Source organism: Mobula hypostoma, chromosome 5 (assembly GCF_963921235.1).
Source record: "Mobula hypostoma chromosome 5, sMobHyp1.1, whole genome shotgun sequence".
Lineage (NCBI taxonomy): Eukaryota > Metazoa > Chordata > Chondrichthyes > Myliobatiformes > Myliobatidae > Mobula > Mobula hypostoma.
Genome location: NC_086101.1, coordinates 164,898,909 through 164,925,237, shown reverse-complemented (window position 1 = coordinate 164,925,237; position 26,329 = coordinate 164,898,909). Strand labels below are relative to the sequence as shown.

The window sequence follows — 26,329 nt, the reverse complement described above, 5'->3', positions numbered from 1 at the left end:
GGAGCAAATCACTTATTTCATTTAGTAATAAAAATAAAATAGACGAAGTAAGAGAGCATTAGTAATTACCTGATTGGAAGGTGTTTAATTTTCTCCAGATTTTATCAGGCTTGCAGCCAGAACTTGGAGGACTTTCTGTTCCTTTTGCCCACGGAGGACCGTGGTGTAAGTGAGCAGTGCAGTGTTTTGATCAGTAAACCAGCCAGGACTCCAGTTAAACAAACAAGGAAAAACCCGCAGATGCTGGAAATCTGAGCAACACACACAAACTGCTGGAGGAACTCAGCAGGCCAGGCAGCATCTGTGGAAAAAAGTAAACTTGAAATCCATGACCTGTCACCGAGGAGGAGGACAGAAGGACCAAAGGAACACTGCCATCTGCCCATTCTCTCCAAGTTACATTATGACTTGGAAATAAGATTGCTCACCCTTCATTATCACTTACAGTAAATGCTGGGTTTATCCTTATTCTCATATTTGAATTAGTTGGCTTTTTGGGCTGAAATCCTTCGACAGGACTTGGGCAGGGTTTTGGCCTGAAATGTCGACTGTACTTTTTTCCTTAGATGCTGCCTGGCCTGCTAAGTTCCTCCAGCATTTTGTGTGTGACACTCCAGCTAATGTGTCCTACGTGTCCACATTCGCATAGGCCCAGAGCAGTGCCATGAAAGGTGATAGTGCTTATAATTTATTGACGAGCAATAAGTACTGGTATTAATGTGTTGAATTTGAATTAAATTCCAGAGTGAAGTATATTAAGCAAAATTGCCTTGTGAGTCAGATCTTAGTGATCAAATCAAGAAGTTCTGATCCCCAGCTCTCAGTCACTGAAACTGTGGAAATCTCTGACATCCACAGGTTTGTTGGTAATGGCAGAAATCCAAGGTTTGCTAATGGATCATCTGCCCCACTCTTCATTAATGGACTCCACATGAAAGCACTACTGGCGTGCTGTCACTTGGAGGAGTATTGCACTCCCACATAGGGCCAACCAGATGGTAGTGTTCCTTTGGTCCTTCTGTCCTCCTCCTCGGTGACAGGTCATGGATTTCGAGTTTCAAAAGTGGTTTAAAAAAAACTTGCGGTCTAGTCTCAATAGTTGATAGAAACAAAAAAGAACATGCTTCAAGCTTTTTAGTTTGATGACCTGTGCGTATTTATTTCTCAACAATTTTGTCATAATGTACTGAGACTATACTTTAACCTAATTAAAGTCAGTGCCTTCTGTGTGTAAAACTATTGGCTGATATTCTCTCGTGCATCTAATGCTGGTGAGTGCCGATGAATTTCTCCCCTATCAATGTCCCAATTTCATTCTTGAGCAGGCTGATTGTAATTTTAATATCCTGCTCCTTGTTCTTTATTCTCCCATCGGAGGGAACAAGTCCTCTTTGTCTGTCCTAACAATTCATCCACCATATTAAACACAAGAACACCTGCTTGTCTTGCAAAGTCACAAAATAACCCCTTGTTCACCAGGGCAGAAATGGCCAATACAAGAGTGCCAAATGTTCAGGTGACCGGAGGAAAGCATAGGTGAGGGGATTTCAGAAGTAAGTCCTTTACACAAAGAGTCATGGGTGTGTGGAACACCCTGCCAGGAATGGTGGTAGAAGAAGAAGGGCAAATAAGAAACTCTTAGATAGGTACATGGATGATTGAAAAATTGGAATGTTATGTAGGAGAGAAGGGTTAAATTGATCTTACCGTATTAAAAATTCGGCATGTCAAGGGCTGAAGGACCTGTACTGTGCTGTAGTGTCCTATGTTCTATGTTCTGAACAGCAACCCTACCACAGGTATTCCTTTCACTGAGATGGGAAGGTCTGACGGTGTTTCTTCGATGGTTTTAATTGAGGAAGTAAACATTAATAACGAGAGCTCCCTGGTCTCAAACAACAATTTCTGTTTGGGTTTTCTGGGTGAGTAATATTCTTTCTTCCATGGTACTTTGAACTGCTACTGAGCTTTTTATTAATTTCAACACATTTGCTTGACAAATAGTTTGCACTGTAGCTAAACATCCTTTCATAAACATGTCAATTAAACACTTGATCTTATGGGATAGTTGTGATGCTGTGGAAAGGCTTTTTCCGTCCGAAAAATCATGATGTAACCATGAGTATATTGTACTTGACGGCACTATGGTGAATATTCACTGAACTATTTCTGGGCCCTCATGAGTTAAGCATTTAATAATTTATGTATTGCTGCACATTTTTGATTCAGTGTACAGCAGCTGTGTTTTTTTCCCATGAAAGAACCACGTGCTTCCAGCTAAGCCTGATGACTCTTGATTGTTTTATTTCCAAAAAGTAAATCTTTCTGTTTTAGACATTCAGCAATTGAGGGGCTGAGAACCTTTTCACTGTTATGCAGCTTTTCTGTTTTACAATTTGAATCCACAATTTTCACAGCTCTCACTTGAACTCTTGATAAACTCTAGATATCTGGAGGAGTTGAATGCAATGTATCCGGAAGTCCATGTATCTGAAGACAGTTTGATAAAATTCTTATGTTAAATGTAAAAATTTCAACCATGCAACAGAATTTTTTTTTTGGCCAAGATGTCTTTTAATGCATTCTAGGAATTCAGCAGAAGTTTACACAAAGATAACAGATTATTGTTGGTGCTTTTCCGGGATTAGTCACTATCTTTGGGAAATTGAAGATGAATTGTGGTTATGGGGCAGCAAGCATTATATCCCAGTATGGTGCAGCATTTACTTTGGCCTCTGTTAAATACAGTATTGTACAAAATAAACTTTTGATTTTTAGCTGGATTAGCAAATTGATGTAGTTCCATTCCTTCCACTGTGGTGAGTTCCTGTTTGTTGGCTAGAGCTAATGAACCACTTGGTCTGTACCCACTCTTACCCTTGCGCTCAGAAATGACCTGGCAGAATGAAGGAAATCATACTACTCATCATCTGATGAGTTGGTGGTCTTACCTCTAGCTTGTAAATCCGTGCTGGAATTAACACCATCACACAGAACCCAACAGCAAACCCGAGTTCAAGTCCAAGAGGAACTAGAAGGAAAAAATTGTAGAAACCTCAGCAATACTGTTTTGAAAGACTGTCACTGATTTGGTTTTCGGGTTATTTTAACTGGTTATGTAATTATTGTGGACATACATTCAGTTTAATTATGTGCTTAGGACTAATCATTGTAACACTCACACCATGATTTCTGGCTTGGATCAGATGTCTGCTCGAAACAAACTAATGAAGTGTATTGGTGTGCACTCAGTTAAAATTTAATCAGTTACTTCACATCAACATCTTATTCAATTTCACTGAGTCAGTCTGTCAATACAAAACTACTTTTATCAATACCAGTTATCAGTGTGGAGTAAAACAGAAGTGAGATTCTATCATAAGAGAAAGAATATGAAAGGTGTATATGCAGTGAGTTCCTGATCTCTAACAAGTATTTTGCTGCACATATTGAATTAATACATGTGAGAAACAAAAGGTTATACTCTGGACCTGCACTCAGCAATACATTCATGACAACCTGCATAAATGATGTCATGCATTTACATACAGTGCCTATGAAAAATACTCACCCCCACCCCCCCAGAAGCTTTCTTGGTTTATTGTTTTACAGCATTGAATCACAGTGGATTTAAATTTAATTTGGCTTTTTTTGACACTGATAATTAGAAATAGACGTGTCAAAGTGAAACAGTTCTCCTCAAAGTGATCTAAATTAATTAGATTAATTTTTTGCATAATTTTTGCATAATAATTGATTGCATAAGTATTCACTCCCCTTCAAGTCAGTATTTAGTAGATGCACCTTTGAAAGCAATTACAGCCTTGAGTCTGTGTGGATAGGTCTCTATCAGCTTTGCACATCCGGACACTGCAATTTTACCCCATTGTTCTTTACAAAACTGCTCAAGCTCTGTCAGATTGCATGGGCATCGTGCATGAACAGCCCTTTCAAGTCTGGCCACAAATTCTCAGTTGGATTGAGGTCATGACTCTGACTTGGCCACTCCAGGACATTAACTTTGTTGTTTTTAAGCCATTCCTGTGTAGTGTTGGCTTTAAGCTTGGGGTCATTCTCTTGCTGGAAAACAAATCTTCTCCCAAGCCACAGTTCTCTTGCAGAATGTATCAGGTTCTCCTCCAGGATTTCCCTGTATTTCGCTGCATTCATTTTACCCTCTACCTTCACAAGCCTTCCAGGGCCTGCTGCAGTGAAGCATCCCCACAGCATGATGCAGCCAAACAGAACATTTAGTCTGATAGCCGAAAAGCTCAATTTTAGTTTCATTGGACCATAGAACCTTCTTCCAGCTGACTTTAGAGTATCCCACATGCCTTCTGGCAAACTCTAGCTGAGATTTCATGCGAGATTTTTCAACAGAGGCTTTCTCTTTGCCACGGTCCCGTAAAGCTGCAGCTGGTGAAGCTCCCGTCTCAGCCACTGAAGCTTGTAACTTCTCCAGAGTTATTATTGGTCTCTTGGTGGCTTCCCTCACTAGTCCCCCGCTCGCATGGTCAGTCAGTTTTTCAGGATGGCCTGCTCTCGGCAGATTTACGGCTGTGCCATATTCTTTCCATGTCTTGATTGACTTAACTGTAATCCAAGCAATATTCAGTGACTTGGAGTGTTTTTTTGTCTTCATGTTGTAGTTTTTGCCAGGGTACTGACTCATCAATAGTTGGGTCTTCCAAGGTGTGGTTTTACTACAATCAGTTGAAACACTTTGACTGCACACAGGTCTCCAAAACCAGATCTCCATTTAACTAAATTATGTGACTTCTAAAACCAATGATGGTTTGGTGTGTCATCTTAAAGGGGGTGAATACTTATGCAAACAGATATTTTGTGTTTTATATTTGTAATTAATTTAGATCACTTTGTAGAGATCTGTTTTCACTTTGACTATTAATCAGTGTCAAAAATAAACAAGTAAATTCACTGATTCAATGTTGTAAAACAATAAAACATGAAAACTTCCCAGGATGGTGAATACTTTTTATAGGCTCTCTTTATTGCATTGCTTCCCTTTCTTAGATGAGAAATAAACTGATGTAATGTATTTACAAATTGAGCAGATGTTCACGTTTACTGATGCAGGTATGAGGAGTGAAGATATTGTGTTGAACTTGAAGAATAACCAGGTATCCAAGTGTTGTTAGAGTATGAAACATTTCCAGATTCAGCAAGAGTCACAGAGGTGGAAAATAGAAATGGATTCTACATTCCACTGAATCTGCAGTGACTATCTTGAGACTTGGGAAGAGGGCATTGTTCGTCATCTACCTGTTTTTTTTTAAGTATCACTTAATAGATTTTACAAAGCCAGATTGCCTTCAGTAGCACCACAATAAATATCACTCAATACTTCCACCAATAACCTGTATCACACCAGAGCTTTCAGTGCATTTATTTTGGTTTATAACAATTGATTGTTTTTTATAACATGTCTGTGTTAATATCCTTGAGTTTCTTCACATTGTCTTTACACCTGGTAATGGATTATTCATATTAAATGCAATCCCAACTCCACTCTTTCAGAATGTCTCTCTGTAGCTGAGTTGGTCTGCTCACATCATTAGCTGCTTTAGTGGGAGCTTCCCTTTTCTACATTTATAAAAGGCAACATGTTATATTTGTCGTAGTGTTCTCCATGTCTCATCTAAATATGTCCTCAGCCTTAATGTGCTTTTTGTTGTGATTCTACAGGTGTCATTCCATGGTGAAGAGTTCAATGACAGTGGATATCTTGACTATTAATCTTTAAATTTATTTTTTAATATTGTCAGTGGTATTATATTTTTTGTTTAAAAATGCAGTACTTGCATTAGCCACTTCCCACAGGCTGTTTTCTCTTGTACAAATGTTTCCTTTCTTTTGAGACACTGCTGAACTGATGCTGTTTTAATTTATGGAACACTCGCAGAGACTCAGCAGGTCAGGCAGCATCAATGGAGAGAAATAAACCAGTGCTATTTTGGGCCGAGACCCCTCATTGAGACTGGAAAGGAAGGAGGAAGAAGCCAGAATAAGAAAGTGGAGAAGGGGAGGAATGTAGCTGGCAGGTGTTAAGTGAGGAGGAAGCTGGGTGGGTGGGTGAGTGAGGGGGTGGTGAAGGGTGAAGTGAGAAGCTGGAAGGTGATAAGTTGAAAAGGTAAAGGGCTGAAGAAGAAGGAATCTGGAGGAGAGGAGAGTGGACCATGGGAGAAAGAGGAGGAGGAGTGTCACCAGAGGGAGTTGATCGGCAGATGAGGAGAAGAGAAGGGGTAAGAGGGGAGCCAGAATGGAACAAGAGAGAAGGGAGACTGTGGAGAAATTACTGGAGTTAGAGAAATCGATGTTCATTCTGTCAACTTGGAGGCTACCTAGACAGAATATGAGGTGTTGCTCCTCCATCCTGCGAGTGGACTCATCATGGTGGTAGAGGAGGCCATGGACTGACATGACATGTTGGGAATGGGAAGTGGAATTAAAATGAGTGGTTGCTTGGAATGTTCTGCCTTTCCCAGCATATTGACAGTATGCTTCCTTGCTTTCTACAATTAAATCACCTTGCTGTTGTAAATTGATATACTTAAGCTGAATGATTCCCATTGGAATCTGACCACATCTACTTTTCATGCCGCTCATAGCCATGACAAGACTCCAAAGTGTGAGTCTTGTTATTAGTTCCCTGCTGAGAGTCTGTAAACCACATTTACATTAAAAGTTGCTTGCCTGTTAAAATTCCATATTGTATTTAGGAGCCATTACTATGGAGGTATCTATCTTCCATGCCTGTTTGAGCATTAGATATTCCATTTATGGTAATTTGGACTAATGTGCACAAAAGTTAGGCTGAACACAAGGAACCCCACAATGCCCTGTCGAAAACCATATGCTCCGGCAGATTTTTTTTTTTGGAAAAAATGTAGAGTTGCTGGAAGTCTGTCTCTATGTCAAGCAGTGGAATCTACATTTTTAACTTTGCAGTTTCTGATGCATTTGGGTTGAAATTGTCATCTGTTGCATTACTAAAAAGGGATATCAATCATACAATTTTGCATCAATAAAATGAATCCATTCCACGGAAAGTTACCTTTTGTTGTTTGTATGTCGTGTCATTCTGAGCATTTTTGCCTTAACCCTAGAACTAACAACATTCACTGAAATGGTTAGATGAGTGAAGAGGTCCTAAACACATTGATGAAGGTAGAGCTGTAGATGTAGTGTATATGGATTTCAGCAAGGCATTTGACAGGTACCCAATGTAAGGCTTATTGAGAAAGTAAGGAGGCATGGGATCCAAGGGGACATTGCTTTGTGGATCCAGAACTGGTTTGCCCACAGAAGGCAAAGAGTGGTTGTAGATGGGTCATATTCTGCATGGAGGCGGTGACCAGTCGAGTGCCTCAGGGGTCTGTTCTGGGACCCCTACTCTTTGTGATTTTTATAAATAACCTGGATGAAGAAGTGGAGGGATGGGTTAGTAAATTTGCTGATGATACAAGGGTTGGAGGTGTTGTCGACAGTGTGGAGGGTTGTCAGGGTTACAGCGGGACATTGATAGCATGCAAAACTGGGCTGAGAAGTGGCAGATGGAGTTCAACCCAGATAAGTGTGAGGTGGTTCATTTTGGTAGGTCAAATATGATGACAGAATATAGTATTAATGGTAAGACTCTTGGCAGTGTGGAGGATCAGAGGGATCTTGGGGTCCGAGTCCATAGGGCACTCAAAGCTGCTGTGCAGTTTGACTTTGTGGTTAAGAAGGCATACGGTGCACTGGCCTTCATCAATTGTGGGATTGAGTTTAGTAGCTGAGAGGTAATGTCGCAGCTATATTGGACCCTGGTCAGACCCCACTTGGAGTACTGTGCTCAGTTCTGGTCACCTCACTATAGGAAGGATGTGGAAACCATAGAAAGGGTGCAGGGGAGATTTACAAGAATGTTGCCTGGATTGGGGAGCATGCCTTATGAGAATAGGTTAAGTGAACTCGGCCTTTTTTCCTTGGAGCGACGGAGGATGAGAGGTGACCTGATAGAGGTGTATATGATGACAAGAGGCATTGTTCGAGTGGATAGACAGAGGCTTTTTCCCAGGGCAGAAATGGTTAGCATGAGAGGGCATAGTTTTAATGTGCTTGAAAGTAGGTACAGAGGAGATATCAGGGGTAAGTTTTTTACGCAGAGAGTGGTGAGTGCGTGGTATAGGCCGCCGGCGGCGGTGGTGGAGGCCGATAATGATAGGGTCTTTTAAGAGACTCTTGGACCGGTAAATGGAGCTCAAAAAAATAGAGGGCTATGGGTAACCCTAGGTAATTTCTCAGGTAAGGACATGTCGTCATTGGAGACTCTATAGTCAGGGGAGCAGACAGGAGATTTTGTGGACGTGAGAAGGACACCCGCATGGTTTGTTGCCTCCCGGGTGCCAGGGTCCGGGATGTCTCTGACTGGGTGCACGACATCCTGGTACGAGAGGGAAAGCAACCAGAAGTCGTGATACATGTTGGGACCAACGACATAGGCAGGAAGAGGGTTGAGGTCCTGAAGTGTGAGTTTTGGGAACTAGGCAGAAGGCTGAAGAACAGGACCTCAAGGGTGGCATTCTCAGGATTGCTGCCAGTGCTACGTGCCGGTGATGGTAAGAATTGGAGGAGATGGCAGTTGAATGTGTGGCTGCGGAGTTGGTGCAGGTAGCAGGGTTTTAGATTTTTAGATCATTGGGGTCTCTTCTGAGGAAGGTGGGACCTGTACAGATTGGATGAGTTGCACCTGAACTCGAGGGGGAGCAATATCCTTGCAGGTAGGTTTGCTAGCATGGTTCGGGAGGGTTTAAACTAATTTGCGAGGGGAATGGGACCCAGAGTGATAGAGCAGTGAAAGAAATGCATGGAGTAAAGCCAGATCTAACATACAGAGAGGCTTTGAGGAAAGAGAAGCAGAATAAACGGTGTAAAGACAGTAAGGTAGAAGGGCTGAAATGTGTGTACCTCAATGCAAGAAGCATCAGGAACAAAGGTGATGAACTGAGAGCTTGAATACATACATGGAATTATGATGTAGTGGCCATTACAGAGACTTGGCTGGCACCAGGGCAGGAATGGATTCTCAATATTCCTGGATTTCAGTGCTTTAAAAGGGATAGAGAGGGCGGAAAAAGGGGAGGAGGGGTGGCATTGCTGGTCAGGGATACTATTACAGCTACAGAAAGGGTGGGTAATGTAGCAGGATCCTCTTTTGAGTCAATATGGGTGGAAGTCAGGAACAGGAAGGGAGCTGTTGCTCTATTGGGGGTATTCTATAGGCCCCCTGGTAGCAGCAGAGATACAGAGGAGCAGATTGGGAGACAGATTTTGGAAAGGTGCAAAAATAACAGGGTTGTTATCATGGGTGACTTTAACTTCCCTAATATTGATTGGCACCTGATTAGTTCCAAGGGTTTAGATGGGGCAGAGTTTGTTAAGCGTGTCCAGGATGGATTCCTGTCACAGTATGTGGACAGGCCGACCAGGGGGAATGCCATACTAGATCTAGTACTAGGTAATGAACCGGGTCAGGTCACAGATCTTTCAGTGGGTGAGCATCTGGGGGACAGTGACCACCACTCCCTGGTCTTTAGCATTATCATGGAAAAGGATAGAATCAGAGAGGACAGGAAAATTTTTAATTGGGGAAAGGTAAATTATGAGGCTATAAGGCTAGAACTTGCGGGTGTGAATTGGGATGATGTTTTTGCAGGGAAATGTACTATGGACATGTGGTCGATGTTTAGAGATCTCTTGCAGGATGTTAGGGATAAATTTGTCCCGGTGAGGAAGATAAAGAATGGTAGGGTGAAGGAACCATGGGTGACAAGTGAGGTGGAAAATCTAGTCAGGTGGAAGAAGGCAGCATACATGAGGTTTAGGAAGCAAGGATCAGATGGGTCTATTGAGGAATATAGGGAAGCAAGAAAGGAGCTTAAGAAGGGTCTGAGAAGAGCAAGAAAGGGGCATGAGAAGGCCTTGGCGAGTAGGGTAAAGGAAAACCTCAAGGCATTCTTCAATTATGTGAAGAAAAAAAGGATGACAGGAGTGAAGGTAGGACCGATTAAAGATAAAGGTGGGAAGATGTGCCTGGAGGCTGTGGAAGTGAGCGAGGTCCTCAATGAATACTTCTCTTCGGTATTCACCAATGAGAGGGAACTTGATTATGGTGAGGACAATATGAGTGAGGTTGATGTTCTGGAGCATGTTGATATTAAGGGAGAGGAGGTGTTGGAGTTGTTAAAATACATTAGGACAGATAAGTCCCCAGGGCCTGATGGAATATTCCCCAGGCTGCTCCACGAGGTGAGAAAAGAGATTGCTGAGCCTTTGGCTAGGATCTTTATGTCCTCGTTGTCCACGGGAATGGTACCGGAGGATTGGAGGGAGGCGAATGTTGTCCCCTTGTTCAAAAAAGGTAGTAGGGATAGTCCGGGTAATTATAGACCAGTGAGCCTTACGTCTGTGGTTGGAAAGCTGTTGGAAAAGATTCTTAGAGATAGGATCTATAGGCATTTAGAGAATCATGGTCTGATCAGGGACAGTCAGCATGGCTTTGTGAAGGGCAGATCGTGTCTAACAAGCCTGATAGAGTTCTTTGAGGAGGTGACCAGGCATATAGATGAGGGTAGTGCAGTGGATGTGATAGTGTAGAGGATTGTCAAAGATTGCAGAGAGACATTGATAGGATGTAGGAGTGGGCTGAGAAGTGGCAGATGGAGTTCAACCCGGAGAAGTGTGAGGTGGTACACTTTGGAAGGACAAACTCCAAGGCAGAGTACAAAGTAAATGGCAGGATACTTGGTAGTGTGGAGGAGCAGAGGGATCTGGGGGTACATGTCCACAGATCCCTGAAAGTTGCCTCACAGGTGAATAGGGTAGTTAAGAAAGCTTATGGGGTGTTAGCTTTCATAAGTCGAGGGATAGAGTTTAAGAGTCGCGATGTAACGATGCAGCTCTGTAAAACTCTGGTTAGGCCACACTTGGAGTACTGTGTCCAGTTCTGGTCACCTCACTATTGGAAGGATGTGGAAGCATTGGAAAGGGTACAGAGGAGATTTACCAGGATGCTGCTTGGTTTAGAAAGTATGCATTATGATCAGAGATTAAGGGAGCTAGGTCTTTATTCTTTGGAGAGGAGGAGGATGAGAGGAGACATGATAGAGGTGTACAAGATAATAAGAGGAATAGATAGAGTGGATAACCAGCGCCTCTTCCCCAGGGCACCACTGCTCAATACAAGAGGACATGGCTTTGAGGTAAGGGGTGGGAAGGTCAAGGGAGATATTAGAGGAAGGTTTTTTACTCAGAGAGTGGTTGGTGCATGGAATGCACTGCCTGAGTCAGTGGTGGAGGCAGATACACTAGTGAAGTTTAAGAGACTACTAGACAGGTATATGGAGGAATCTAAGTTGGGGGCTTATATGGGAGGCAGGGTTTGAGGGTCGGCACAACATTGTGGGCTGAAGGGCCTGTACTGTGCTGTAGGTTTTCTATGTTTCTATGCATGCCATAACCTCCGAGATTTCCAATACAAGTTATCTGGGCTGAACTGACTTTTTTCCTCTGTCTTTCACTGCACTAGCTACAAGGCTTGCCTTTTTATCCAGAACAAAGGTTGGCATTGCTACCTTTCTTACATGAAAGAGTCTGTACTTCAGTCTTGTCCTACCAACATAATCATGCAGTCATTCAAACTGCTCTGACATCACCTTGATGACTGTGGTTCTTTGCTATCTCACCTTCATTGTCATTATAATATGTGTGTGTACTCAGTGAGTTTGCGTCTCTGCCCAATATACAGACTCATACACGTGCAACATGAAGCTCATGGATATTACAAAACTGGAGACTATGTGGAGGGAAGTGTTGGACTGATTGTAGAGTAGATTTGGTTAAATGGTCGGCTCAACATCATGGGCCTAAGAGCTGTAATCTTAAATGCTGTAATGTTTGACGTCTAACCCAGGCAGAGTTGCAGTATTCAGTGGTTACATCTGACTGCACAGTGTAACACATTCCTAGCACAGTATTTAGATAAACTACAGGGCTGATAAATATCAAGTCATGATCTCCGTTTCTTTTCGCAGGAAATTGAAATGCATCTTAATGAATTTAATTGTGTTTTATACCTTTGAAATGTATAATGTTTTAACGTTAAAAGCAGATTTTTAAAAATGATCTTACACAACTGCATTATCACTATTTCCTATCTGCTGATTGTTCAGTATTTGTTCATAGTTTATCAAACTATTTCCCCCATTTCTGAATGAACAATATCCCCATCCATATCATTGTCACTTTGATCTTCAGCCAGACTAACTGAATCAGGTTAAATTCTCATCTAAAACCGGGGGAAATTACAGGACAAAGAACCCTGTTATTTAAATATTTTTTCAATACCATATGCCATTGCTGCACATTTCTCTAATTTTATGAACCTTGTGTATTGGGTTGGTCTTTGTTACTCAGTGTCAGAATCTTAACCACTGTTGCAGTGCATTAAGACCAGTGAGTGGTTAAGTCAAGTCAAGTTTATTGTCATTTCAACCCTGGTGGTGTCTGAAAAGAGGATGCTGTCCAAGTTGCATGCCATCTTGGACAATGTCTCCCATCCATTACATAATGGACTGGCTGGGCACAGGAGTACATTCAGCCAGAGACTCATTCCACCGAGATGCAACACAGAGCGTCATAGGAAGTCATTCCTGCCTGTGGCCATCAAACTTTACAACTCCTCCCTTGGAGGGTCAGACATCCTGAGCCAATAGGCTGGTCCTGGACTTATTTCCTGGCATAATTTACATATTACTATTTATTTATGGTGCAACTGTAACGAAAACCAATGTCCCCCAGGATCAATAAAGTATGACTATGACCATAAGCTGCTGGTACAGTACACAGTAAAAATGAAACAACGTTCCTCCAGAACCCCGGTGCTACATGAAACAACACAAAACTACACTAGACTATGTGAGACAGCACAAGTCTTCTGACAAAGTCTGTCTTCTGACACAGAATTAAAGAAGAAATGCATGCTTGGAAACTAAACATTATTTACTGGGTTTTTAATGTATAGGGACATGAAGATGCATGCTAGTGCTTAATTATTGATCATTGTAGCTGATAAATTACTGGCTGTGGGAACTGTTTAGCAAATGTTTGTTTTTAGTAGAAGTGAACAATTGACTGATCTTTGTGGGAAGTATATGCACGAGGATGTTTGCTGTTAATGGGTCTACATGATGTGTCCATTTTCCATTTAATTATAATTCTGTCATAATTACACCAGTTAAGAATTATAACAAAATTCTTCTTCATTTCTGTTGATCACCAGCAAGCTCTTTCATTAGAGCAGAATTTAAGGCAGTTGGAAGAACATGTGCCCCACAGTAGCTGAGATGTTATTGCAGCTTGAGACGTTCTGGAGTTTAGAGTTCAAATCCAGTGCCACTCTGTACGTCCTCCCCTTAGAGTGCGTGGGTTTTTCCCGGGTACTCTGGTTTCCTCCCAAAGTCCAAAGACGTACTGGTCATTGTAAATTGTCCTGTGATCAGAGTTAATCAGGGTTGCGGGGTTGCTGATATGGTGTGGCACGTTTGGTCTGGAAAGGCCTATTCAACGCTGTATTGCTAAATTTAAAAAATTTCAGAACTCAGTAACAATACTAGCCCGGAATCTTAAATGGATAGATACTGTCAGGAAAAGAGCATTGGTGAACCTGCTTGGTTATACAGATCAGATAGCTTTATGGGCACTTTAGTGATGCCAGTTTTTAATCCCATCTTCTGGGCTGTCACATTGCTTCAAGATTACTCTTATGAATTTTTCTTAAATTTGCACCCAAATCCAAATGTTCTTAAGTGTTTCATTTGATAAAATACACTTAATCTTTTAAGGAAATTTCTTAATGCAGAGGCTCTTCTTGAGAATGAATGTTCCTGATTTTGTTGATTCAAGATGTTGAAGAAGCTCCCTGTGGCAATGTTTTGTAATGTTGGAAATAGACCAAAAGATACTAAGGTGATACAATGAGATACTGAACCACTTCAAAGTAAAGAATCAGTCTTAGATTATGGAAAATGGAGCAGACATATTCTTTCTGGGTGCTGTACTCTCCTCTGAAATTTAGATTCCAAAGAAAACATAACAATATCTTTTGTCTGCTAGTGGTGTGTGTTTTACTTGAAATGGATTTGGGCAATCTCCACAAATTTTTTAAGTAGCACTGAAAATTGCATGGTTCCATACTGAATTCATTATATTACAAGTTGTCAGTTTTGATGAACAGTAAGATTTGTTCTGCTATTTCATCCCTCCTGAGCCTTGATTTAAAAAGAACACATAGTCAGCAATAAGAATCTTTTTCGGCTTCAGGCTCATTACCCATGAATATATGTAAGAAATTATTATAAAGAGCATACAATTTCCCCCATCCCACCCCAAAGTCACCTCAATCTGGAGTTCACTATTCTTTTATTAAGGACCTCATATCTGTACTTAATTCCAATTTAAGTAACACTAGCTCCTCCCTCTTTCTTATAGAACCAAATTAAAGTATATGTTCATTTTATGCCATACACCTGTCTATTGATTGTTTTATTGCATGAAATGGTCCCTTTAGGCCACCATAAACATGCTGACCATCAAGTACCTATATTTACCAATCGCATTCAACAGCCCTTGATCCATAGCCTTCTACACCTTGACGATTCCAGTGCTTGTCTAGATCTTACAAACTCTTAGCATTTCAGTATAATACATTACGTGAATGATAATGTTTCTCCCCCCCCCAATCTTGCAATGTAACACTTCAATACAAAATCTTACAAACTTTTAACAAGAATTTCAGATATAATTACCAAATTGCAGTTGTGCCACAATTATTTTCGTGCTTGTCTGCAAGTTTGTTGTAGGTAGTATTCTGTTCAAATTCTGAAATGAATTTAGACAAAAGACAACAAAGCAAACAAGATTCCAAAATTGCCATTCATAGTAATGTTGCGTTGTGGTGTAGCCCATCCAGTTCAAGATTTGATGTGTTGTGTTCACCACAACTGCTGTAATGCATGGTTATTTGAGTTACTGTCACCTTCCTATCAGCTTGAGTCAGTCTGACCATTCTCTTCTGACCTCTCTCATCAAGAAGTAATTTTCACCCACAGAACTGCCACTCACTGGGTGTTTTTTTGTTTCTTGCACTGTCCTCTGTAAAGTCTAGAGACTGATGTGCATGAAAATCCCAGGAGATCAGTGGTTTCAGAGAAATTCCATCCGTCCCGTCTGGCACCAACAATCAGTCCATGGTCAGAGTCACATTTCTTCCCCATTCTGATGTTTGGTCTGAGCAACTGAACCTCTTGACCATGTTTGCATGTTTTAATGCATTGATTTGCTGCCACATGACCGGCTGCTTAGATATTTGCATTAACGAGCAGGTATATACATAGAAACATACTACAGCACAATACAGGCTCTTTGGCCCACAATGCTGTGCCAAACATGTACTTAAACTTTAGAAATTATCTAGGGTTACCCATAGCCCTCTATTTTTCTAGGCTCCATGTACCTATCCAGGAGTATCTTAAAAGATCCTATCATATCCGCCTCCACCACAGTCGCCAGCAGCCCATTCCATGCACTCACTACTCTCTGTGTAAAAAAGAACTTATGCCAACATCCCCTCTGTACCTACTCCCCAGCACCTTAAAACTGTGCCCTCTCATGCTAGGCATTTCAGTCCTGGTAAAAAGCCTCTGACTATCCACACGATCAATGCCTCTCATCATCTTATACACCTCTATCAGGTCACCTCTCATCCTCCGTCACTCCAAAGAGGAAAGGCCGAGTTCACTCAACCTATTCTCATAAGGCATGCTCCCCAATCCAGGCAACATCCTTGTAAATCTCCTCTGCACCCTTTCTATGGCTTCCACATCCTTCCTGTAGTGAGGTAACCAGAACTAAATGCAGTACTCCAAGTGGGGTCTGACCAGGGTCCTATATGACCGTAACTTTACCTCTCAGTTCTTAAACCGAATCCCACAGTTGATGAAGGCTGATGCACCGTATGCCTCCTTACCCATAGAGTCATCCTGCGCAGCAGCTTTGAGTGTCCTATGTACTCGGACCCCAAGATCCCTCTGATCCTCCACACTGCCAAGAGTCTTACCATTAATGCTATATTCTGCCATGATATTTGATGAACCACCTCACATTTATCTGGGTGTATACACTTATATAGGTGTACCTAATAAAGTAGCCACTGAAGGTATACAGCATTAGGGTGCATATTATTTTAATTTAAATTTTTTGTTTAAAATGGAGTAAAAATATTATATATACATTTCCCTTAAAGTAGAATATTTCTCATGTTTATTTTCTGTATCAGGCAAAAAAGACAGGAGAAATATTGCTGAAGTGATTTGCTAGAGAAATATAAATACTTCCAAGTTATTGTAGGTTGAAGGAGATTTTATCAAATGCATTCAAGGAACGTTTTAAACCAAAGTAAATCAATTAGTCTTCCAGTGGTCCTCAAATATTTATCAAGTTGTATGGTAGTTCCCCCATGATGCAGGCATTTTAATTATGGCTTCTGGCCACAATTTTTAGCTTTTTTTTTGTGCATCCGTGTCTGTTGAATCTAACAGTACGAAAAGTTTTTTTTCCTGCACCTTTGGCAAGGTAACTCTGGTAACTTGGAGCTGTTTTGTGGTGACCAGTATCAGAGACTAATGAGGGCAGTAACTGGACTTTTGGGCTAGAGATGCTGCTTTGCAGTCTCTGTCGGACGGTTCAGCCGATGGACCTATGTTCCCTCTAAGCTGTGCGCATGTGTGCGCACACATGTTTTTCAACCAGTGCACAAAGGAAATTAATGTGCGCACAAAAGGTTCGTTACCTAAAATAATGTAGTAATTAATAATTATACTTACTGAAAATAATCTTTTAGCTAACTGTGTCTGTTAACTGGTTAGTTGTTTTCTCAAATACCACAATGCACGTCACTAATTTACGTCACCTCACCTTTCTTGTTCCGCTTTGTACAGCTGCATCACGGCGGCAGCCATCTTTGGCGGACAGTGTTCCTATCGTAAAGTTAAAGTTTTGCTAAGCCAATAACGTGAAGAAAACGTCACAGTAGATACAAGTTTGCTGTTGACTTTTATAAATAGTCTTTGTGTTCATTTAGAAGAAAGGTTTCCTGAAGATGAGGTACAGGAATGGTCAGCTTTTGATTTCTCCGCAATTGCAGATTGTGACTTCACATTTGGCGATGAACAAGTTAATGCCTTATATCTAAAATATCATGATTTTCTAGCTGAAAATACTATAATAGACAGTTTAATGATTTCAAATTTTCCGTGCAAGAAAAAATTAAATCCAAACTGATTTCAAACTTTGCACAGTTGATGGACATTGGGGGAACCTTTCTTGTGTCTCGTGCAGACTGTGAGCGAGGTTTTAGCCTAATGAATCAACTCAAAAACAAGCTGAGAAACCGTTTAGGTGAATGTCATTTGGATATGTTAATGAGAATCAAAAGCTATCAACTGGATGGAAGTTCTATTAATCTAGATAGAGTTTACAAAGAATGGGTAAATGCCAAAAACAGGAGAGAGAAAAAATAACTGATTTAAATATGTTATTGTTACTCTGTGCAGTTTTATGTCAAATATTTTGTAAACCTACATAAACTGTGCCATGTGTGCATTCATGCGCACATACTTATGTCACAGGAAAAAACATTTGCACAAAAGGTTTTTGTGTACACTGACAAAAATTAGAGGGAACATTGCTATGGACCTCAATCCATTGAAGCCGCTGCAGAAATTAATGGTGAACATCTGACAAGGTCAGGATTGTGTTGAATTTTAATGATCACACAGTCAAGAAGAAAATATTGATACGGCTTTATGCATAACAAAGTAGTCATTTTGCCTATATAACTAATGGTTACCAATTACTTCTGCCTAGCGAGGGAAAGTGAGCCAAATGAACAAATCTTGAAAAAATATATCGTGCAGCTAGATGTAAGTACAATGTTTGAACAGCAATACTGTGGATTGTGTATTTAAGTATTTCATTTGTTATTTCTTTCAGGCCTCTTCCTAATTCTTGGCTTGATCCTGTATCCTGCTGGATGGGGTTCTCAGAAGGTCGTGGGCTATTGTGGACCAGATGTTTCACCTTATCAATTAGGTGCCTGTTCGCTGGGCTGGGCCTTTTACACAGCAGTTGGTGGCACAGTTCTCACATTCCTTTGTGCAGTGTTATCTGCACAAGCAGAGATTGCAACATCAAGTGATAAAGTACAGGAAGAAATTGAAGAAGGGAAGAATCTCATCTGTTTGCTGTGAGAAAATGCCTTCTATTTGAGCTTTTGGGGTAGCTTTTCTCTTTGTTTTTAAAATGGGGGACCAGAAATGTTGGTGACTTACTATCTTCACATTGAATTTATAATTCATGTGTATGAGTGTGCATATGTGGCAACGATTTGGACCTTACTTCTATTCCAAGACTGATATAATACGGGAAGTGTCCCATACCAAACCAGAGCTTTCATGGTGAAAATGATTATCTTGCTCTTTCATGTCAGACTCTGGAATTTAATTTTTAAAAGCCTGTCTGCATCACAGTATTGGATGTGTAAAGAGTTAAAAGTCAAAGCCAACTGACATTAGAGGTGCTCAAAATTCTTTCATGTGCATTCAAACACTGATGGATAATTAAGAAAATATTTTAAATTGTCAAAGGATACAAATTTTCAGTCTAAAATTTCATTTACTGTTGAATGCAGCCTGCATCATTAAATATTACAACCATGAGCCTTTCTGAAATAACATGTGCAACATTGATCTTATCTCCAATTTTACTGACAAACATCATGGCAAAAAAAAAGCATATTTTAATTAAATGGGTGGCTTGCACCTTAGTAAGAAAGTCACCCAAACTATTTAGGTACAATGCGCGAAATTGTTCCACATTACCCGTCTTGGGAAGTACAGTGGACTGACTGAAAAGGTTCTATGGCGTAATTATGTGCCCAGGAGCATGAGTAAGACTAACGTTCAAAATAAGGAGGCAATTCACATATGACCTAGCTACAAACCTCTTCAGTGGGACATTTTTTAAAAAATATTAGGACAATGGAGACAACAGTATACAAATAATATCAGCTAGATAAAACTTGTTTTAATGCACCCCACCTGTAAGTAATACTTTTGAAATGGTCATAATAGATTTAACTTTGTAGCTCAACAGCAGTCCAAGGTCAGCATGAAGCTAACATTAAATGAACTGTGAATCTGCCCTATCTGAAGAAAACCTCACTGTTTAGTAAGCAACTTGAAGTTCAGTAGTTGGTGTTTATCATCAGTACCAATCACTCAGTGCTAAAAGTTTTTATTGCTTCAATTTTGATGCTCTTTAGTATTTCCTCATTTACGGCTTAGTACCAGTGTGAATGACTGAGAACCATTACACTTTTAAATATTGCCTGTATTTGGTCACTTCAAATGATATCTACATGAGCAACTTGCAATGCAAATGACCACTGGGTATATTAATTGCAATTTCCATCAAAGTTACTCCTTGGATTGACTTGTCATGATCCGCTAACATATAATACTGTGAGGTGTAAGAATTTCAGTTGATTTTAAAAATTCACCCCTATAATCATTTCATGTAAGTATGGACATTCAAGAACTGATATTCTTCAAGATTACCAACATAAATTGATTTTGTGAATGTGTGGCAATGGGGAGATTGGGAAGCCAAAGTGAAAGTAGTGTATTCTTAATGACTAACCGGCTTTGTTATCTGTGATAATAAAATACTGGCGGCAACATGCATCAAAAACTAGGTGGTGTAACCACAGAATTAAACTATTTTGGAAGAAAATAAGGAAGGAAGTCTTTACTAAGACTCATTGCCTGATTGTGAGTAAGAAAAATGAATGGGCTGCAGAAACTGGCTCGCCAAATATTATCTGTGTCAATAAACCTGTGTTTATTTGTTCTGTGATTCTATATTGATCACATTTAAATAAAAAGAATTCTGGCTGGTATTCATTACGTAGCTCAAAATGTTTAATGTTACGTGCCATAGTCTTTTAAGATTTTAGCCATTATTTAAAATTTACACCATGTGTGAAATATGTGCAATAATTAATAAAGAAATTGTTTATAGAGCATTTGTACATGGTAAAAAGAGAACAGATTTTGATTCAGGCTGATGCGAAGGAACTTACTCATTTTTGTTGTGGGAGCCTATATATATATATATATATATCCCTTTATCCAGCAATATTTCATCATTCCTTAACAGTATTATTAAACTAGTGATCTCAGGTGTTCACTTTGTCATGTCAAAGTGGAATATCCAGATTTCCAAATTCCAGTCAACATCTCCGCTTGAGCTTTGTGCTTTGGTTTTCCAAAAGCAGTTGCTGGATTGAGCAGAGCTGCCAAACAACAGTTGCTGCTGAGGGTGCAGATTCAGGACCTTCCTTTGGTGAGTTAGATTAATCCAGCATGGAACCAGGTCCTTTGGCTCAACTCATCTATGCCAAATCCCATGTCTTCCTGAAGTGGTCCTAATTGACTGTATTTGGCCTATAATTACTCTACCTTTCCTAACCATGAACCTGTCCAAATGTCTTTTAAGCATTGTAATTGTACTTGCCTCTTACCACTTCCTCTGGCAGTTTGTTTCATATACCCACCATCCTAGGGTAAGGAGCGTCTACTACGGTGTGGTGTAGAATTTGTAGGAACCAAAAAGGAGCAAAAATACTTTAAGAACCTTTCAGGTGCCGGTGCCTTTTTTTTTTACTGCCATCATGCTCTTTGATAAATCAGTGGTTTTCCTCAACTATTTTGTTCTATTATACCAAATTTAATATGTATATAAGAATGATTGAGAAAAGGGTGTGACATTCAACCACTAATCATGAACAATCAATATTGTTTTAAAATGACATTTCTTCTATATTAACCTTTGTTAGATGCCGAGGTACGAATTGGGAAATTGGTGTAATAAATTTTAATGAATAATGGTTTTATTCAGCTCCCTTTCAAGGTTACTTTGCACACTACTTACACTGTAATGATAAGAGTTCTGCCATTCATGATGAAATACTGTGATAGTTTATCGTTAAATGGTCAGCTGGATATAATGTTACTTAGTACGGTCTCAGTCAGAGTTTCTTACCACTCTTCAGTAGTTTGCTGATGAGACTTACTAAACGCAAACTCCAAAGTAAAAATTAATCTCAGCTCTCCAATACAAATATTAAAGTAACCACATACGAAGATTTCATTTCTGAAAACCTAGTTTAGTGGTTGAGCCAAAGTAACCCGAAAACTGTCCAAGCTGGCCATTTACCATATTGCTTACTCAATGAGAAAATTCAGCAGTGCTGTATGTATTTCTTTTTATGTTTCTAAAATGCTGAAATTTGAATGCAAATCTGGATTATTAAAGCTCTGCATTTCATAATTGCAATGGGATTTTCAGTTGTTCAACTGTTTTCTTTTTCACAACAGCAGCTCGAAACTAACCAGAGTGGTAACAACTATAAAAGGAAATAATGTTGGGAACACAGTTAATACTGTAAAAGATGTATTCTTCTTCACAACTCTTGTATATACACTTAATAAGAAGCTATTAAGGTGATTAAGGAAGTGAAGAGCAGGGAAGAGATGTGACACTCTCAGGTGAAAACTGGTAAATACGATATTGTTTTGAGAGGTTTAAAAGGCCTGGAAGATCTTAGAAGAATTGAAGATGGACTTTGAATAAAGAATGGCAATGCTGCTGCCTTCAGGAATTCTTGGTCTTTTCATTCCAAGATCACTCTGCCCTTTAATATTGCCTCGGGCCCTGCATGTGCACTATTCGTCAGTCATCCCAAAGTGTACAACTCTGTGTTTAAGTAGGATTGGATTCCATATGCTGTTGCTCTACTCATCTTAACCAACTGATCATATTCATTCTATAGCCTAAGATAGACTGTCCCTTCATTAAAAACGTTACCAATTTTCATGCCATCTGTTTTACTAATCCTACCTTCCATTACATATCCAAATAATATAATGCAGCAACTAATAGAATTCTGCAGTGACCCACAGCCTTTGTCAAAAACAAAACCTCCACCATCACCCTTTGCCTCTAATTGCCAAGCCAATTTATCAATATGCTTTGGATAGATACCATGGGCTCTAACCTTTCTGAACAGTTCCCCACTGGCCTCACTGGAGTTGATGCAGATATCTAGTGTAACATAATCTGTTGTGAGGACATCTTTTTAAAATTAAAAAAAACACTCAAAGTCAAGCTATCCGTGATTGATTGTGGAACAGTACAGCACAGGAACAGGCCGTATGGGCCACAACATTGTGCCGACCAGTTAAAAAGCAAATCAAAAACAGACAAAACACTAATCCCTCATACCTACAATAATGTCAATATCCCTCCATTTTTCTTACATCCAGGTGCTTATCGAATCGTCTCTTAAAAGCCTCTAATGTATTTGCAAATGAGAAAATCTGCAGATGCTGGAAATCTGAGCAAAACACAAAACGCTGGAGAATTTTTAGTTCCACTTCCCATTCCATGGCCTCCTCCACTGTCGGGATAAGGACACACTTAGGTCAGAGGAACAACACGTTACATTCCGTTTGGGTAGCCTCCAATCTGATGACATGAACTCTGATTTTTTTTATATTCCAGTAATGCCTCCCTCCTCCTCACCATTTCCCATCCCCTTGTCCCCCTCTCATGTTATCTCCTTGCCCGCCCATTGCCTCCCTCTGGTGCTCCTCTCTTCCCCCGCCTTTTTTTCTTTCTTCCATGGCTTTGTCTTTCACCAATCAACATCCTAAGTTCTTTGCTTCATCCCTCCCCCTCCAAGTTTCACCAATTGCCTGGCATTTCTCTCTCCCCTCCTCCCACCTTTCAAATCTACTCCTCAGCTCTTTTTGTCCAGCCCTGAAGGATTTCAGCTCAAAACGTTGACTGTACTTTTTTTCCCATAGCTGCTACTTGGCCTGCTGAGTTTCTCCAACATTTTGTGTGTTGCTTTAATGTATTTGCCTCTACCACCATACCAGGCAGCGCATTCAAGGCATTCATGACTGAGTAAAAAAAACACGACCCCCACATCCCCCCTTGATCCTACCCCCATCTCTTTAATGCATGCCCTCTGATATTAGACATTTCAACCTGGGAAACAAATACTCCCTGTCTACTCCATCTATGCCTCTCAATCTTATAAGCCTCTAACAGAGAGCCCCTCAGCTTCCATTGCTCCAGAGAAAACAACCCAACTTATTCAACCTCTCATGATAGCACATGCCTTCTAAACCAGGCAGCATCCTGGTAAACCTCTTCTGCACCCTTTTCAAAGCCTCAACATTCTTCCTATAGTGGGGCAATCAGAACTGTATGCAATACCTCAGCTGTGGCCTAACCAGTTTTATGAAGTTGCAACATAGCCTCTTGACTTTTGAACTCAATGCCTTGACCATAAACCTTCCTAACCACCTTATCAACCTATGTAGTCACTTTCAAAGAGCTATGAACTTGGATCCCAAGATCTCCCTGCTCAACAACACTCTTACCCTTAACAGTGTACTGTTTCTGCACATTTGCCCTACTGAGGGCAATCGGGGTTAAACTCCATCTGCCATTTTTCTGCACATAATTTGCAATTTATCTTTATCATGCTGTATTCTTTGCCAGTCTTCTACATTATCTACAACTCCACCAATCTTGGTATCAAATGTAAACTTACTAACCACCCATCTATGTTTTCACCCAGGTCATTTATATAAATCACAAACAGCAGAGGTCCCAGCACAGATACCTGTGGAGCACCACTAATTTATAGACCTCCAGCTCGAATAACTCCTATTCAACCACTACCCTCTGTTTTCTATGTGCAAGCCAGTCTTGAAGCCTAACAGCCAATTTGCTATGTACCCCATACATCTTAATCTTCTGGGTTAGCCTCACACAACGGACTTTGTCAAATGCCTCACTAAAATCCATGTAGACGACATCCACTGTCAATCAATCTCTCTTCACCTTATAAAAAAACTCGATCACTACCTTTCCAATCTCTAATCTTCTTTCAAATAACTTCCCTAATACCAAGATTAGACTCTCAGGCTTTTTATTAACCTGGATTATCCCGGCTATCTTTCTGTAATCAAGATATCATACAGCTGTCCTCCAGTCATCTAACACCCTACTCGTGACTAGCTGAGTCCCAAGCATGATATTTGAGGTACACCAATGGCCACAATCCCATGGTAACCTGGAAGTGTTGCAACAGGTAACACACTGTCTGCAAGTTTCTCCTTTCTTTACAAGGTTGAGCTTGTTCGGGCTACTGAATGTGATCTGGTAGCACCGACTGCAAATACCCACGACGGCATTGAGCTAGCTAGAGAACCTGCAAAAAATGTAGAAAAATATATTTGAGCTGGTGCACTCAAAAGTCAGCCTAGTCCTAACAACCTGAAATAAGCACACAATTACATAGCTGGTTATCCTCCCTTTAAAATGCACTCAGAAATGATGCCACACTACTATTTTCATTGAATTACTGTACAAACCTTAGAATGATTTAGGTATAAGCATTAAGTTTATTTCAGTTTGGGATTTAGTACTTAAAAAAAGAGACAGCATAACAGGCTGTTCCTGCCAAATGAGAAGGCACCACCCATTTACCCCCATGTGACCAATTAACATACTAATCTGTATGTTTTTGGAATGAGAGGAAATCGGAGCACCCAAGGAAACTCCAATGGTTAATAGTGTTTAAAGATCCATAAGAATAGTAACATTTAGGATCTACTTCATGCTCAATAATCAGTGGCAAGGTTTAATTTCAGAACTGTACATGTCCAAAATAAACCAGTTTATTAACAATTTGTATCAGATCTCATATCATGTGTTTCACTCCATCCTTAAATGTCACAAGATCTGTGAAGTTATATGTGGAAAACTACTTGTTTTACATCCAGTCAATTCTATTCAACTTGAATAATCCATACACAACCCTAAGTATTGAAGTATCTTGGATACGTAAGCCAATGCTGTGGGTACTAGAAATAGAAATTACACAAGGTAATCAACATGTTAGCAAAATCTTGGGAAATAGAAATAAAGATTTAACAGATAGTTATATTTTCATCAGAACTGAGAAATATTAGAATCAAGTTTGAAGAACAAAAATTAAATGAAGGAAAAAATAAGTGGTAATCAAACAAGAAAATATTGATCTATGCAGAGATGCAAATAAATGAAGCAGATTCATTTTGGAAGAATCCAAACTGAAACATTGTTGATGTTTCATGAAATCATAAGATTATGGAAACATATTCAGAAAAATGACAAGCTCACTGATTTCAAAAGGTTAATATGCCCAGTTGAAGATACAGAGGCCAGACTGGAGAGGTTGAAAGAATTAAAATAGTTGCTAACTGGAAGCTCAGGATTGTTCATGAACACAGGTGATTCACAAAGCAGTAATCCAAACTAACCTGGTTTCTTAGTGTAGAGACCACATTGTCAGTAGCAAATGTACAACACTAGATTGGATGAAGTGCAAATGAAATACTATTTCACCTGGCAGAATTGTCTACAAAAGGAAGAGGTAAAGAACACAGTTTGCATTTTCTTAGTTGAAGATTGAAGAGCAGAAAAGGTAACTCAACCAAGGATTTTGTTCCACTATAAATGACTAGGCTCATAAGTGTCTGTTCTATTCACCACACTTTTGTTCACAGCCTATTCCTTCCCCTTCCTTTGTCTTTCACTTCACTACCCTCCACTCATTTTTTCCCACTTTCCCCTCCTACCTTTCAGCATGATGACACCAACAAATACATCTTCCCTTCCTCTCTCCCCTACCGAGCACTTTGATACGACTGCAGCTCCAGGACATCGGTTTATTCACCAGCAATTGTAAAAGTCAACTTCAGGTGCTTGCTTTCTCTTCTTCTAATACAACTGGTCATTCCTACAGTGAGTCATCCATCTGTAATGCTTGCTGATTTTACGCTCTCTGGTTGTAGTCAGAACTGTTGGGCATTTCCAAGAGCTCTACATTTTACATTCCTTTCTTGTTCTTTCAAATAGAGATACTAAAGGTTCAATGTGCAATCCTGTAATTGAGGAATATTTCTGCCCTTCAACACGGAAGTCTTCAATTTGTATTAATTATATGAAAATACAACAAAATTGCTTAATTGTGCTATATACTTTATCTTAGTTGCCACATCCTGCAAAGTATCAGCAAAGTAAACAC

The 26,329-nt window shown here is 40.0% G+C and overlaps 1 protein-coding gene across 4 annotated transcripts in view; it reads left to right on the top strand.

Annotated features, from left to right (window-relative positions):
- Positions 1-21,854, top strand: part of lhfpl2b (LHFPL tetraspan subfamily member 2b) — a 205,663-nt gene extending 183,809 nt beyond the window's left edge. For all 4 annotated transcript variants that reach the window (XM_063049316.1, XM_063049313.1, XM_063049315.1 and 1 more), the window contains one exon: positions 18,112-21,854. In XM_063049316.1, coding sequence (XP_062905386.1) covers positions 18,112-18,368 — 257 coding nt within the window. In that variant the 3' untranslated portion in view covers positions 18,369-21,854. The remainder of the gene's footprint in view (positions 1-18,111) is intronic.
- The last annotated feature ends 4,475 nt before the right edge of the window (positions 21,855-26,329 follow it).